General features: G+C 41.8%; 1 protein-coding gene across 2 annotated transcripts in view; it reads right to left on the bottom strand.

Moving 5' to 3' along the window:
- The window catches only part of SLC27A2 (solute carrier family 27 member 2), a 52,167-nt gene that overhangs the window by 5,425 nt on the left and 30,489 nt on the right, over window positions 1-16,253 (bottom strand). The window contains exons 6-10 of one of the 2 annotated variants that reach the window (XM_049611676.1): window positions 12,536-12,626; window positions 10,440-10,638; window positions 8,842-8,939; window positions 4,298-4,428; window positions 2,628-3,119 (exon numbers count right to left, since the gene is read on the bottom strand). In XM_049611676.1, the coding sequence (XP_049467633.1) occupies window positions 2,943-3,119; window positions 4,298-4,428; window positions 8,842-8,939; window positions 10,440-10,638; window positions 12,536-12,626 (696 nt within the window). In that variant the 3' untranslated portion in view covers window positions 2,628-2,942. Of the gene's footprint in view, window positions 1-2,627; window positions 3,120-4,297; window positions 4,429-8,841; window positions 8,940-10,439; window positions 10,639-12,535; window positions 12,627-16,253 lie in introns of those variants that run through there. The other variant, XM_049611677.1, reaches the window with a different exon arrangement.

Here is a 16,253-nt window from a genome sequence, read left to right as displayed (position 1 = left end):
GGACTCAACTTTGATTTATACAGAGGTGACTGGGCATTTTAAAGGGAGAATGAGGGGTAGAGAAGGAGGCAAGTAGGGACTTGGTAGAGTCAGGGAACTGAAAAATGACAAAAGGCAAGAAGACAGCATTGGTTCATGTGAAATCCATCTGAGTTTGTTAACTGGTATGCATTGAAGTTAGACTCCTACCCTCCCACAGAGGCTGGGAGACAGAGGCCCATCTTGGCCTTGTGGCCAAGGTCGACAAGATGGCTTGGAGGAACCTGGCAGGAGTCTGGTCAAGGAGATAGTCTTTGTCAAGAGCGCAGTTTCATGTTGACATTTCCTTCCAGTGATCATTCTAGTCAGCTTTCCTTGAAGGTCTGACCTGACTTCCTAAATAGAGGCTTGGAAAACTCTATCACGCTAGTGCTCATCTCTTGGTCCAGAGCAGGCACCCACTAAATGCCTATTGAGTGGATGTGCAAATGAGTAACACATTAACAAATCATCTATTAGGTAGATCACTGCACTTGGTTAATCTTAATCATTTTTATAGTGATTCTCATTAGCTTCCATTTCAGATGCTGACATTTCTTAGTTTTATCCCCAAATTATTTGGGAGTCTATAGCATCCTATCTATGCACTGACTACGTTTCCAAACAATACATTTAAAATCAGACCTGTTGAATGATTTACACAGATATCAGCTTATATATTTTAAAAATATCCATTTGTACCTGATGATTTGTGCAGGTATGTCTACAGCCACAATTTGTGACCCTTTTAAAAGAGAAAAATTACTATTTAAAATTGATGATCTGTCATGGGCTTACTTTTATGCACACACATGTGAACCCAGGTATTGAGGATATTGTGCTGGTGTCTCTATCCGCCAGAGTGGACCTGTGGTTCCTGGCCAGAATCACAGAAGTTTGGAGAAAGTGGAGGCTGAGGAAGCCATCAGGCTGTGAGAGAGAGTTTCTGAGTTTCTAACTGGAAAATGTAAAATGTGGCTTAAAGGTGGTCAGGCTCCAGTAGGCTCTGGTTACAGGCACACTAATGTTCTGGCTAACAGTGTAAGTGCTGGTGTCTCATCTGAGAACATGCCCTTTGAGATGACCTCTGCTTACCACCAGATCCACTGTAACACGATCACAAGTGACACAACTGCACAATGTGATACTTCTGAAAACAGAAGTCATGCTCTTTCCCATCACTTGGGTTCAATTCTCGCTGGGAGATCAATATAGCGAAGGCAGAGATACTTAGAATTTTGCAAACATTCTTAAGTGCTAACTCATAAACAATGTTCTAAATTATTGGCAAAATTCGCAAAGACACAAGGGTATCCAGAGTTTTCCTGAGGCCATGCTCAAGTCCCTTATACATATTAAGCACTCAGAAATGGTCATCATTGGGCATAATGAGTGGGGGCAGGGATTCTGGTCATGACTCTTCTTGGTAGTCACTTGAAAGAATGAGAGTTTAAAAAATACTTCTAGTACTGTGTGGGGGGTGAGAGCGGCAATCTCTCCTGTATCTATCATTAAGGATCCCTAGATATGTTTTCCTGGGGCCTTATGGGGATTACATTGAGGGAGAATTGGGGCCCCTTGCCAGCTCCTGGTCATTGGAGGATGTCCTTTAGGGAAGGAAACTCCACTTCTTTTAAGGAGGCTGGGATAAACTTGGATTATACTTCCTTGACATGGACTTAGTGACCATGACATTCCTGTTTCCTAGGAAAAACTCTAGTAAACATGTCTTGATTGCTGCTACTGAGGACCTATTCCTGAAACTGTCTGTAGCTAACACATGCAGAGGTTAAGGAGTTCTGTTGAGGAAGGGAGCCAGCTGAGTGTAAGAAGAAACAGCCTGTCTGAAGGAGCTCCTTGAAGTTCCCAAACCCACCTGCATCATGTCAAAGGGCCCTGGGTCCTTAAATAAACAGGCTGTTCGATAGGAGACTGGGTGTGGAGTGAAACCAGCTCAGGTTTGAGGAGTATGTGGGACTGGGGGTACTCACTGGAGATCTGGGACTTATCTGGTCCACACATCCATTTTGTTGGGTGCATGGAAGTCTTATAAAATTTGAAACTTCACAAATTTAAAAGACTGGGAGATTCACATGAATATCTGGGTTTCTGTTTTCTAAATAATCAGATCTTGGAAGTACCTAAACTGTATTCCCACATGACAATAATCAGCCAACCGAAGCTAAGTAGTACCCTCATGTTTGCCACATTCATTTGTGACCTGTTTCTCTCGTCCACATTACTCATGTGATTCCTGAAGACACTCGAGCCTACAAGCCTTGATGGAGTTAAAAAATATCTACTGACACCTTCTATATATAGAATTCTGATGCTGTTGACTTAGGCTCCTTCAAAAACTATAGTTGGCATTCTCACCTGCTGGACAATGCAATTTGTAGACAGTGGCCCAGATATGAGGGGAGAGTTGGCTTCACAGTAGAGCTGGACTGTTCATTGGTGTTCATTGGAGTTCATTGGTGTTGCATCCCCCTCACCTTTCAATTTCTTGCCTTTTTTTTTTTTTAAACCTAGGATGCCATTATCATTATGAGTAGGACACCTATGAAAAGATGCCAATGAGGCTCTTAGGCTCAGGATTTGCATTTAGAGTAAAGTCAGGAAAGAGACAATGCCATCTCATATGTTAGCATTCATCTATTTTATTACATATTTAAAAAATAATGCACCCTCTAACAAGCTTAGTCTGCAAATACAAACAGTAGGTGCAAACTGAAAACTAATCATCTCTAAATATTTTCACGTGCAATGGCTCGGGTATAATTTTTAAAAGTCTCCCATTATTGGAATGCATAAAAAATGGCATGTTACAATCTTCAATCAAATTAAGGTTGGATTATATCAAGTGGTTGCACTAGGTCCTTTTAATTTCTTTCTGGAAATATGAGTTATCCTCCTAGGAATATTCAGAGTTTCAGAGTTTTATCATTTATGGCATTGTAAATGTCCTCAGTCATAGGCACATACATTTCTGCTTTGTCATCCAAGAAATATAAGGCATCTTTGATGACTGCAGGATTAAAGCCCTCCTCCACGAGGGTCACTTTGCGGTGTTTAAAAGTTCCAGTGATCTCAATGGTGTCCTGGAAAACATCAAACAATCCACACTGTTGCAGTGTTTTGTGGACAGATTAGGGTTTGGGCAAACGGCAGAGGGTGGGGTGTCTGGTAGCTCTGGCTCCTGAGAGAGGTTGGGGAAGCTAGTTCAATACCTCCTGTTTACAGAAGCTCCACTAGGGGGCCCTTTGTGCAGGTAGCTTTTCATTCCTCTGAGGCTTTAAGATCACCTGTGGGGAGGGAGGGGCTGTGGAGGGTGAAATGCAGAGCAGAGCAGAGCAGAGCCTAGGTGGCTTAGTCCGTTAAGTGTCCGACTCTTGATTTTGGCTCGGATCATCATCTCATGGTTCATGAGTTTGAGCCCCACATCTGGCTTTGCACTGCAGGCATGGAGCCTGCTTGGGATTCTCTCCCTCTACCCCTCCCCTGTAGGGCAGTCTGTTGCTTAGTGAGCTTCTGGTTTTACTAAAATATCCTGATTTAGGGTGGGGTGAGGTTAGGGATCATCTACACACAGACCACTCTATTTTCTCAGCCTGTTTGTCCACTAGGCTGAAGCTTTTTTCCTTCAATTGATAGGTGATGGATGATCTGAGCGTATTTCAATTTTCACGTCTCTCCACCATCTCATTATAAACGTCCATGCTTTATGAACATCAACAGAAATAACACACAACTTCCACAATAGCTGGTAGCCTAACATTTCTTTTCTCAAGTCTTCAGCTACAGAATCATATTGCTCAGAGTCCAAAAGTGAGAGAATGTTAGGCTAACATGGATTAATGTTTGTGAAAAAACACATCCCTCTAGTGGTGATAGTTAAACATTTGACAGCTCCAACTGGCTAATGCTTCCCAACTAAGTTTCACACCGTAGGAAGGTGTAGAGCTTCAGTGGATTTTTCCATCCTTTAAAACTGGAAACATTTTAAGTATCTGTCATACTTCATCAAACCATAGACTTTGTGAGTTATTTGCTAATACTACTGCCGAATGATCTGGTCTGTCATTTTAGGGAAAAGGGGATCAGGATTTGGCTTCTGCGAGCTCTATTTTCTGATACTTCTGCTTCCTTGTGGAGCTTCCTGGCAAGGGTAGTGACAATCTGGCCAATATGGTCACCGTGGTAGAAGGGAGTTGTTCCCTAAGACGCAGCGGTCTCCAAGAGATAGAGGATAATTGAACTCAACAACAAGAAGTCTCACCTGTATTCTTAGAAACCGGGGCCTTGCATAACTGGGCAGGTAATCAACAACATGGTTAAAGAGTTTTTTTCCATCAAATTCGTGGTTTTCCTTCATTTTGACAGAGGCCATGCCAATTCGACCCTCATGACCTAGAAATAAAGAGAAAAAATTAGACGTGTTATACTATTTATGATGTTTTCCTAGTTCAAAGTGGGCTGAGAACATTGACATGGGTTTCTTTTGGATAGTCGGAATTTTTATTTCAGGTATATGTGGAAGTTATTCTAAAGTGACTATAACAACAATAACAAGAGCTATACGCTGATTAAATCTTCATTATATGCCAGACCCTATACTAAGTGTGTTTTATGGACTATTTCATTCAACCCTCACAACAACCTTCTGAAAAGGTATAAATATTATCTCCATTTTACAGATGAAAATACTAAGGCTTAAAGATATAGTACGAGACTTGTTCAAGTTCACACAGCAAACAATAGACAAAGTTGGAAACCAGACTGAGGCAATCAACAGTCATCCTTCTCAGCAGCCTAAATGAAAACACCAGAGTAGAAAACAGGCCCTACTGGTGGCCGAGGGAATTTTTTTTGTTTTTTTTGTTTTTTTTTTTTTTGGACTCCAGTGAGAAGTCCTTGTTCCACAGTCATGAACAATTGGGCTCGGGTTGTTCTTTAGGGTGTAGTGTCAGGTCTGTTGTGCATCCAGACACAAATACCACCTTTGAGATTTTGCCTTTCTGCATTTCAGAGAAGCTGGGGGTCCGGAGAGTGAATGGAGGTGCAAAGGCAAGCGGCTGTGGGCCCTCCCATTGATGAGCTATATTCCCCAAGGCTGTGTCTCCACAGAGACCAGGATCCAGCAGCTCCTTCCTGTCTGGGCAGCAAGGTAAGTGGGGAGGAGTTAAGCACAATTACTACACTGTTTTCTTGTAAAGACAGCAATAATTAGGTATTAGTACATCTTTTGCCTGATCCAGCAGACTGGGTGGGAGTTGAGATCCACTGAGATCCACTTTGCTGAACTACCTAGCTGTAATCAGAGAGGGGAAGGGGCCGCCTTGTGCCCTTTGTCACCAGGGCCCCAGCTTTTGAAACCTCTCCCATGGTGATTGTATGTTTACCTGTGGCTCCAAAGAAGGCAGGAAACAAGAGGAAACATTAAGAGAAAGGAAATGCACGCCTCTACGATTTGCCTCATATCTGAAGGAGGGAGACAGGGCACAGGACCCTCTTTCTCTAGGGGTCCCTGGTAGCTTGCTCAAAAGCAACCATCTTAGGAATCTCAAATGTCTCCAATAAGCTTCTTTTCCAATCAAGGCAGAGGCTGATGCAACAGAAATCTTCAGCACTGACTGGCTCCTTGCCTCTTGCTCTGACAGAGACAATGCCCAACTGAGAGACGAATAGGCCTATTGAGTCTCAGATCTCTGCCCCAGTTCCCAGGGGTTGGTTTGGGGCTAGTTTAGCTCCAGGGGGAAGGTTCCAGTTTACAACTGTTCTGGCCAGAGTTTCTCTAGCACTGCACTGTCCAGTATGGTAGCCACTGGTTTCATTTGGCTATCAAAATTAATTCTAAAAACACAAACTAGGGGCGCCTGGGTGGCTCAGTCGGTTAAGCGTCCGACTTCAGCTCAGGTCACGATCTCGCGGTCCGTGAGTTCGAGCCCCGCGTCGGGCTCTGGGCTGATGGCTCAGAGCCTGGAGCCTGCTTCTGATTCTGTGTCTCCCTCTCTCTCTGCCCCTCCCCCGTTCATGCTCTGTCTTTCTCTGTCTCAAAAATAAACGTTAAAAAAAAATTATAAAAACACAAACTAAAAAAAAGTTCAATTCCTCAGTTGTACTAGCCACAATTTCAAGTCCTTAATAGCCATGTAGTGGTTATTGGCTACCATAGTGGAGAGTGCACATATAGAACATTTGCATCACTGCAGAAAGTTCTGTTGAGAACAAAAAGTTCTAGAGAGTAGTTGGGAAGTTCTGGTGTGACATCTAGTAACAGTCAACTGGGCTTACACTTTGGTGTACCTTCCTGGTCCAAAGCTGAGATCTGTGAAGGCCTTGCTGAGCCCTTTGATACTGAAATTCACCCTGGTAGATTGCCTTCTAGATAGACCTGCCACATTTCTGGGCTGCAGCAAGGCTGGCCGTGTGCCTGTCAGGCCAGCCAGCGGCTGGCATGGCATTGAGAATCACAGAATCTAAAAGCTGAGAGACACTTCTCAGTTTATCTTTAATCTTTTTTTTTTTCCCATCTTATTTGAGAGAGAGAGAGAGAGAGAGCGAGCAAGCAGGGGAGGGGCAGAGGGAGAGAGAGAGACTCTCAAGCAGGCTCCATGCTCAGTGCAGACCCTGACTTGGGGCTCCATCCCAGGACCCTGAGATCATGAGCTGAGCCAAAATCCAGAGTTGGATGCTCAACTGACTGAGCCACCAAGGTGCCCCTATCTCTAATATTTCAATGCAGCAAGAATTCTCACAGGATCTTGAGTGGACATCCAGCCTCTCTACACGCCCCAGCTGGTGGGCCATTCCCCACCTCAGGAGATAGACTTTTGTGTTGTTAATCTCTCTGGTTATAGGAGACATCTCAGGCTAAAATTTGCTCCCTGGTCATTTCAATCCCTTGGCTCTCGTTCTGCTCGCTGTGGGTATGGCAAGCACACCTGCTCCTTGTTCTACTTTGACTGCCTTCCAACCATGTGAAAACCATTACTCTCCTCTTCTTTTTGTTCTAGATCAGTGACTCCCAAACCTTACTGGTTGTTAGAGTCACCTGGGGACTAAAACAAGACATGAAGTGTCTGAGTCCCAAACCCCAGAGGTTCTGATCCATTAGATCTAGGCTTTAAACACTCTCCCAGACTGAATCACTGTACTCTACACCTGAGACTAATATTGCACTGCAGGTTAATTAATTTGAATTTCAATAACTTAAAAAAAATGAAAGTTTCCCAGATGATTCTGATGATTGGTCAGACGAAGCTTCAGTGCTTCTCAAAATTTAGTATCTTTTAAAAATTTGTGGTAACACACACATAGCATAAAATTCATCATCTTAACCATTTTAAAGTGCCCAATTCAGTGGTATTTGATACATTCACAATGTTGTGTAACTATCACCAGTATCTAGTTCTAGAACATTTTCATCACCCCCAAGTCAAACTTCATTGCTTTTAAGAATCACTGGAGGTCTTGTTAAAACACAGGTCCCTGGGCCCCACCCCAGAGATTCTGATTCAGTAAGGGTTGGGGTTGGCCTGAGAAATCATGTTGTTTCACAAGCTCCCCAGTGGTGCTGGGCCAGGGGCCCCACTCTGAAGAGCAGTGGACTCGATCCTTCCAATCCATTCCCCCAGATTCTCTCACCTTCTCATACACATTCTTTTGTGTTGCTACCTAAATCCAGCATTTAGAGGTGCACACAACACGCCAGGTGGCGTCTGTGAGAGCCCAGCGCAGCGTGATTACTGACAACCTTGCCATGGGCTTTCGTGTTAATTCAGCCCACGTTCCAACATGAGCAGTGTGCACTCAGGTCACGCTCTGTGACCTGAGATGTGGCTGCACTTCTATCATATCATTGTCGTAGGGCTGGAGAGGAACAGGGAAGAGAAAATCTCAAATATTCTTAAAAAAAAAAAAAAAAAAAGACAGCACAAAGTCATGTGAAACCACCACAGCTTAGGAAAGAGAGACTCTTGGATTTCTATTTTGAATATAGGTGAGAATCCCAAATACTGAGTTCTGGGGGGAATACTAATATCCCTAGCACCTTAGAGTTGGACAGTGACTTGGAAGTTTTAATCCTCTCTCATCTATATAATTAAAACGATTTCTTCCAATGACAGCACTCATGTATACGTCTGGTAGGTGTATGTTTAGTGTTTACATAATTGAAGCGAATGAGTTCTCTTAACAATCTCAACGTCAGGGCTGATATTACCCCTAATTTTAGTGATTTGCCTGAAGTCAAACAGCCCCAGGTACTGGAGTCAAGGACCCGAAGTCAGACCTCAGCTCTCCCCACTCTGCTGGCAGAGGCAGATCTGCAGATGAAGGCTTGGTGACACCACTCTGTGTGATGATTCTGAAACTCACTGGGGTGAGCTGGGGTCAAGGATCTGTTTTAAAAGAAGTCTGGACAAAGGCAGCTCCTTTTCAGTTTTTTCTCCTAGCAAATATACTTGCTGTTACTTGTGATACTCGGTTCTGAGGCCAAGATACCATTTCCCAGCTATCAAGCCTGACACGTCTTTTCTCGAGGCATGCCAAATGTAGCATGGGATCCTGCATCTTGCAGAGATCTGGCTTGCCTGAGAGCCCAAGAACAGCTGGGGAGCTGAGCCACAGAGGAAGGCCAAGTTCAGATGTGCTGAGTTGGCTAATTTATAATGGAATATAAACCAGACATCAGCCCCTTACTCCCAGGTGGCTGAAAGAGACTGGTTCTCCAGCAGGGAGGCAAAAGTGATGACAAACTTTGCCATGGGGTTAAAATGATGTTCAGTTACTGTATAAGTTTACTCAGAGACTTATGTGTACCTGGCACAGACACTCCATAAACGTTTACTTCCTGGACAAAATCAACCAGTCCTACGATATCAGCGACTTCAGTGGTGGCCACATTTTCCCCTTTCCAGCTGGAAGAAAAGGTAAGGTTAGCAGAGGTTACTGGTGGTCCCTGGCCCACGGTTCCATGGCAGAGCACGCATCTCTTCTAGGCCCTGCAAGGTGTCTGCATTTGTTTTCCCATCTCTGCTCTCAAATCCCCTGGAACTTAGGCACAGGAGAGGCATTTTGCTTGAGAAACAAAAGACAAAGGCATAGACAAGGCATTTAAATAATAAAATGTGGAATTCCAATCTCACCACATGAAACACGATACAAAGAATGTGCTAATGTTGAAATACAGGTTTGGCCTAAGAAAGGTACTGGAAATCAAGAACAAATATCAATAACTTTTTGTTGTGTTTAGGTCTCCCACTTTTCTCACTCACTAACTTTGGTTGGTTTCATACCTGTATTTCAGGGTCTCATGGCAATGAGAAAGCTTTGAGTAGCAAATAAAATACCATGCTTTATTTACAGGGAGATTATAACGTTAGTGCCCAACCTACACTCGTCTACTTAATAAGGCTTTAAAATTTGTCTACATTTAAAAATTCTTTAGATCTCCTGGAAGTATCTTTTTAGTAACATGAAGGTTGCATAAAATCATGGTATGGATCCTGAGTCATGGAATACTCCAAAGACGGAAGGAACACTCTGGATCATTGGGACCTTCATTTCATGGGTGAAAAAGATTACCAGCCTTGACAGCACAGCTGGCCAGGAGTAGGGGTGAGCCTAGGAGCTCAGGTCTCCTCATTTGTATTCTTGCTCTGCCTACTACAGCCAGACAACTTCCATCCCTTCCGCATGCATTCATGCAAAAGTATTTATGTGTGTCAAGCACTGTGCTAGGTGCTGGGGAGTGAACCAGCAGACACAAGGCCTGGCCTCAGGGAGCTTGCACAGGAGGGAAGTTGATTAAACCAAAGTGTCATGAGAGGACCATGAGAGAAGCTGGAGGACCATGCTGTTGTTGGGAATTAGTTTCATGGTCTTATTATAATGACTTTCAAATTTCATGGTGCTGACTTGGGTTTCTGTGGGAATGGTTAGGGATGGAGAGTGGGAGGGAGGTGAATAGTGGATTTCAGAACCCCTCACTTCCTCTTCGGCTAGATCAGCTCCGTATTAGCTTGCATTTGATTTTATCTGAAGAAAAGCCCCACGACTGGAAATAGTGTGAAACCCTGGGCTCTCCTAGGGGTGACTGGTAACAACTGAGGATAAATGAGAGAAACTGGATACACTGTTAGTTAGGCTCCAAAAATCAGGCACAGGTTTTCTGCCTATTTCTCAACTGGTATTGCTCAACCAACTTATCTGTGCGTTGCAGGAGTGACACTTGTAGGAAGAGTGACACTTCCTGTGGTTTGCTCCTTACTTTCTGGGAATATAGAAGTTTGGATGGACATGCCAAAGAGATAGAGGGAAATGGGGCACTGCAGCCAAAGTGGAATGCAGTTCCAATTTAGGAGTAAGCCAAATTGTGCATGTGTTTGTTTTTGACTCAATAACTCAAAGAAACCAACCGGAAAGTATCTCCAACTCTGTCATGAAAGTAGATGAAATTTTCATGGTCAATCACTAAGAGATCTCCACTATTGAAATAGAGGTCTCCTTTCTTAAAGACATCTCTCAGTTTTTTCTTCTCCGTCTGAGTACTTCCTCCAGCGTAGCCACTAAAGGGTGTGAGTTGTGTGATTCTGCAAATAAGGAGTCCAACTTCACCTAAGACAGAAGAAAGTAAATTGTTATTTTATGTGATAGCAGTAGGCACATTTTATTACTAACATTCTCATAAAACTGTTGCCATACACTCAAAAATGGACATCTTAAAACATGGCCCCTAAATCGACAAATATCATTTTTTAACTTTACAGAGGCTAGTACTAAACCTGTCTTCAACAATGAAAAAATTAAAGACTTTCTTTGTAATTAAAATACACTCAGAAAAATGTAATGCAATGTTATTCAAGTTGCATTTTCAGTTACCCCTCTCCCCTCCTCCTTTTTTTAAAGTAGGCTCAACACTCAGTGTGGAATTCATGACATTGAGATCAAGACCTCACCTGAGATCAAGAGTCGACTGAGCCTCCCAGGTACCCCTTCAGTTACCTTTATTATAAATGATTTAAAAAGCTGATAAAACATTGATTTCATTTTCTATGTATGGTAGCAACATTTACATGCTTATCATTTCAATAATTTGCATATATTAGTAGGAATCAGTTTCTGAACTTACAAATGGAAGATACTTTCTCCTTTACCTCAATCTTTAATTTTCCACAACCTAAGACAACTCACAAGTGAGATATCCCCATCATTCCATCTTAATTTTATAGCATTTCCAAGACATAAACTTATAAAATTCTCTTTCAATCTGTTGTGATTGACTATATGCATAGATTTTCCAAATACTAGATCTTGAACTTTCATATATATTTTTTAGTAAAGTTGATATTAAATTCTCTGAAAAGCAACTGTGTTTAAAATAATTTTTATCCCACTTTACAGAAAATATGTTTATCCCTCATCTAAGCCTAAGTCCTGCCAATGGACATTGCTCCAGTTATTAAATTAGTCCTGGGCTGAAATTAGCATATAAGGTTTTTTTCCAAACTACTCCCAGATTTTAAAATTTGTGATAGGGGTGCCTGGGTGGCTCAGTTGGTTAAGTGTCTGACTCTTGATTTCAGCTCAGGTCATGATCCCAGGCTCGTGGGATGGAGCCCCGTGTCATGGGATTGAGCCCTGCGTTGGGGCAGAGCCTGTTTGGGATTCTCTCTCTCCCTCTCTCTCTGCCCCTCCCTTGCTTGCACTCCTCCCCCTCCCAAATAAATAAACTTAAAAAAAAGATAAAAAAATGAACAGGGGGTTTTGAAACAGGTAGGGTATGTCTGAATTCAGATATATGGTAGAGTGGGAGCGACAGAGGTCATGAGAATTTTCAGTTAGCAACTTTGCATTTTTCACTCCTGGAGAGAAATGTTAAAAAATGCCCAGCTTTGGAGCAAAATAACACAATGATAAGAAGTGGTGAATGCTAAAGAACAAAAACCAAAGAAACCAAAAACCGAACTAACCAAACAAAACTGTTGCCATACAATCCATTGGCAACAAGCTAGCTGAAGGAAGTGTCAATATCCATGCACGTGCACGTGTATGTCCATATACATCCTATACATACATATAGACCATACACACAAAGTACAGTATCCCATGTGGCCACACACTTGTAATTCTAAAAATGCTAGTATTTTATGGAATAATGATTTACACACATACTTGGACAAATGCACAGTAGTCTAAGCTTGAAGGTAGACCTTGTAAAGCTAACTATAGCTTTGCAACCATGATTACATATCCCTTTCCTCAAAACACTTACCTCATAATTAAGAAGTTAAGCTAGGTTTCAAAGTATAATTATGTTACGTGTAGTGGTAAATTAGTATCTTTTGGAATTTCTGTAACTATTTCTGAGGGTACTTAAAATAAACCTCTTTTATCCCCCCACTCTAAAATTTTTTTACCATATATTCATTTTAACAATGATATGCTAGTTCTTAACAGTTACTTGATCAAGTTAAGAAAGGGCACAGGTTAGCTGAGCAAAAATCTACTGTACCTTTGGGAACTCGGATGCAATATCCATTTCCATCTCGGACAGGTTCATCTTTCTCCACATCATATTTAATCAGCTCATAAGTTACGACTTTCTAGCAAAATTAACACATATCATTTTAAATACAAATTCCTTCACAATTTTTCCTTTTTATTGTGGTACAGCATATGTGAAGTACAAAAAGTACATTATCTTTAGTGTCCAGCTTGATAAAATTACATATGGACACATCCATGTAACTACCACCCAGACCAAGAAATAAAACATTTCCAGTACTGTAAAAACTTTCCCTTTGCCCCCTTTCTTTCAAGGTAAACACTATTCTGACTTACCACCGTCAATTAGTCTTAAAAAAATTTTTTTTAATGTGTACTTATTTTGAGAGAAAGAGAGATAGAGAGTGAGTAGGGGAGGGGTAGAGAGCTGTCAACACAGAGCCAGATATGGGGCTTGAACTCATGAACTGCGAGATCATGACCTGAGCCAAAGTCAGATGCTTAACTGACTGAGCCATCCAGGTGCTCCACCATCAATTAGTCTTACACTTGAAATAAATGAAATAAGAAATGAAATATATGCCTTTGTGCTGCTGCTTTCACTGAACATAATATCTGTTACTCATCTAGCCATGTTAATGTTTTTTTTCAGTGGTTTATTTTTTATTGCCATGGAATTTTCCTTGCAGGAATATGCCATAATTGATCTATCCTTCTGTTAACTGGCATCTGGACTGTTTCTAGTTTTAGACTATTAAAAATGATGCTGTTATGAACACTCTCAATACATGTGTTTTGGTGAACATATCACAATGGATTTTAAAAATCGTATATGCCGCTGTTAGATGATTCATGTTTCCATCTGTTCTCCAATATATTTAAGGTTCAATGGTATAATTATTTCATGCCTATGGCTATAAAATTATTAAAACTCTATTATATTTTACATATACATATTTTACATATTTCAATGGCATAAGAATTTAAATGTATGTAGTGCAGTAAGAGTAATCAGTATATTATTTTCTCAACTCTACTAATACTCTCTACTATTACTTTCCCTACTAAATATGACAGGATTTAGAAGTAATGATTAGCCATGATTATTGTGTCCATTTCAAATTTTATATTTAATAGTAGCAAATAACCATTACAAGGCAAGTAGCATTCATAGTCAACAAATGGAGGGCTTGTTTATTTGCAAGAGTATAAAAAATTTGGGGCTGGTAACCAATGTTTCTTTCCACATCAGTTGCAGGGGCATCTTCTTCCCTTTCTGCTTCAGTTAAAAAATAACTCCTTGTTTTTTGTTTTGTTTTGTTTTGCTTTTATTTTTTGAGAGAGAGAGAGAGAGTGCAAGCCAGGGAGAAGGGCAGAGGGAGAGGCAGACACACACACACACACACACACACACACAGAGAGAGAGAGAGAGAGAGAGAGAGAGAGAGAGAGAGAGAGAGAGAATCTTAAGCAGGCTCCATCCTCATCACAGAGCCTGAGGTGGGGCTCAATCCCATGACCCTGGGATCATAACCTGAGCCAAAATCAAGAGCTGGGTGGGTGCTCAATCAACTGAGACACCCAGGCACCCCTCTTCTTGTTTTAAGTAGAAAAACTGACAATAAAACATGGCAGTCCATGGATGAGGAGCAAAGAAATATATATATATATATATATATATATATATATATATATATATTTATATATAGATATATTTTTAATTTGTCGCTATACTTTTTTTGGGAAGAACTATTAATACGTAGCACTGACTTCTAAGGTCCTTAGGTTTGGTTTAAAACAAAAGTTTCCTTGAAACTATCTTCTTGAGGGTCATTAGTAACAACATAGATACCTTGCACCATGTCTCAACTCAACTTTCTGCCCTTTCTTGTTCTGAACTACATTAGACTTGGGTCTCCAGCGTCTGGGCTTGGTACAAGTAGAACTGAAGCTAACTAGAAAAGACTGACTCTATCAGCAGTGGTTCCAGTGGGGAGTAGAAATTGATTCTTAGTCTGTAGCAGCACTGCCCAGTAGAGTTTCTGTGATGATGGAAGTGTTCTACATCTGTACTGCTCAACATGGTAGTCACTAAACACAGGTGGCTACTGAGCACTTGAAACATGGCTAGTGTGTGTGAAGAACTGAATTGAAAATTCCATTTACATAATTTAAATTTAAATGGCCACACATAGCTAGTGGCTGCCACACTGTATGGTACAGATGTGGAGGGCAGTGGAGGGACCTGCGTGGCACAGGTGTGGCTGTCAATGTCAGAGAGGTTCCCCAGGCTTGAGAATGCCTCGTGATAAGGCCTGGATGTGAGGAACAGGATGGTAATATCACTACAGCTAACAATTATTCAAGGCTTTATATGACAGGCCTTGGGCTATGTCCTCTAAGAATTTTTTTCAGAAGTTATTTAATTTAATTCTTTCAATAACCTTTTCCCCTTATGCTAAATACTGAGTTTTGGCCAGGCACTAGGCCCTACATTTTCTCTTTTTTATTTCTGTTTTCCAAACAATGAAATTGAGGCCTAAGGAACATAAATGACTCGCCCAAGGTCACTCAGGATGCAAGGTGCTGAAATTTTATCTCTTGGGGCAGCTCTCTCATGCACATGCATTGCTATCCTTTGTACTCTGCCCATCAGTCCCTGGGGACACATTGCCTGGGAGCTGTGGTGTATCTGTTCACGGCCAGCTGGGCAGGAAGGGCCGCCAGAGGTGTAATGACAACAGCGATGGCTCACGCATGTGGAGGCTCAGCATCCGCTGAATGTTGCTGGAATTCTGAAAAAAGAGGGGGTCACCTGGAAGACTTCTCAAAAGCAAAAAAAAAAAAAAAAATGCAAAGAGACTGTCTAGAGACCCTAGGCCAGAAGTGACTGTGAGGGAAGAGAGACTGCCATGTAGCTGGCTTACGCATAAGAGATAACTGGTGGAGTTTGCAGGCAAATACAAATGTTCATAAGATCCTAGAACTGGAGTGCATTCCAGTTCTCTCGAAGGTCTACATAGCAGTTCCTCAGCCCTGGCTTTTGGAAAACACTGATGCCTGGGTCCTGCCTCAGAACTACTAAATCCAAAGCTCAGAGGGTGACACCCTGCACCTGCATACATGAAAAACTCCCCAGGTAACTGTGATTTCACAGTGTGTGGTAAACTTATGGAACTGCAACCTTCTGGAGTTTGGTCACATACGTGTATAAATGGCATCAGGAAGACTTCACATAAGTTGCAGATAGCAAAGGTGTAATAGGTTGTTATTAAGAGAAATTAAGATTTTTAGGGGCGCCTGAGTGGCTCAGTCAGTTAAGTGTCCAGTTCTTGACTTCGGCTCAGGTCACTATCTCCCAGCTCATGAGTTTGAGCCCCACATCGGGCTCTGCGCTCACAGCATGCAAGTCCTGCTTGAGATTCTCTCTCTCCCTCTCTCTTTGTCCCTCCCCCACTCATGTGCCCTGTTTCTCTCTCTCTCACAATGAAAGGATAAACTGAAAAAAATTTTTGAAAATAAAAAGAGAAATTAAGATTTTAAAATTAAAGGGTCCTGTCACTTTGTGCTCACTGTCATAGAGAATGAGCAAATCCTCTCTCTTGGTTACATGGATTGGCCATGGCTCTGATGCAGTAAGAAATAACGTCATCATGATATCTCTTAAGACGTGTCTGCATTGGGGCACCTAGGTGGCTCAGTCAGTTAAGTGTCCAGCTCTTGGT

The sequence above is a fragment of the Panthera uncia genome, assembly GCF_023721935.1.
Source record: "Panthera uncia isolate 11264 chromosome B3 unlocalized genomic scaffold, Puncia_PCG_1.0 HiC_scaffold_1, whole genome shotgun sequence".
Taxonomy (NCBI): Eukaryota; Metazoa; Chordata; class Mammalia; order Carnivora; family Felidae; genus Panthera; species Panthera uncia.
The sequence above is the reverse complement of the archived record's forward strand: the minus strand, read 5'-3'. Positions and strand labels throughout refer to the sequence as shown.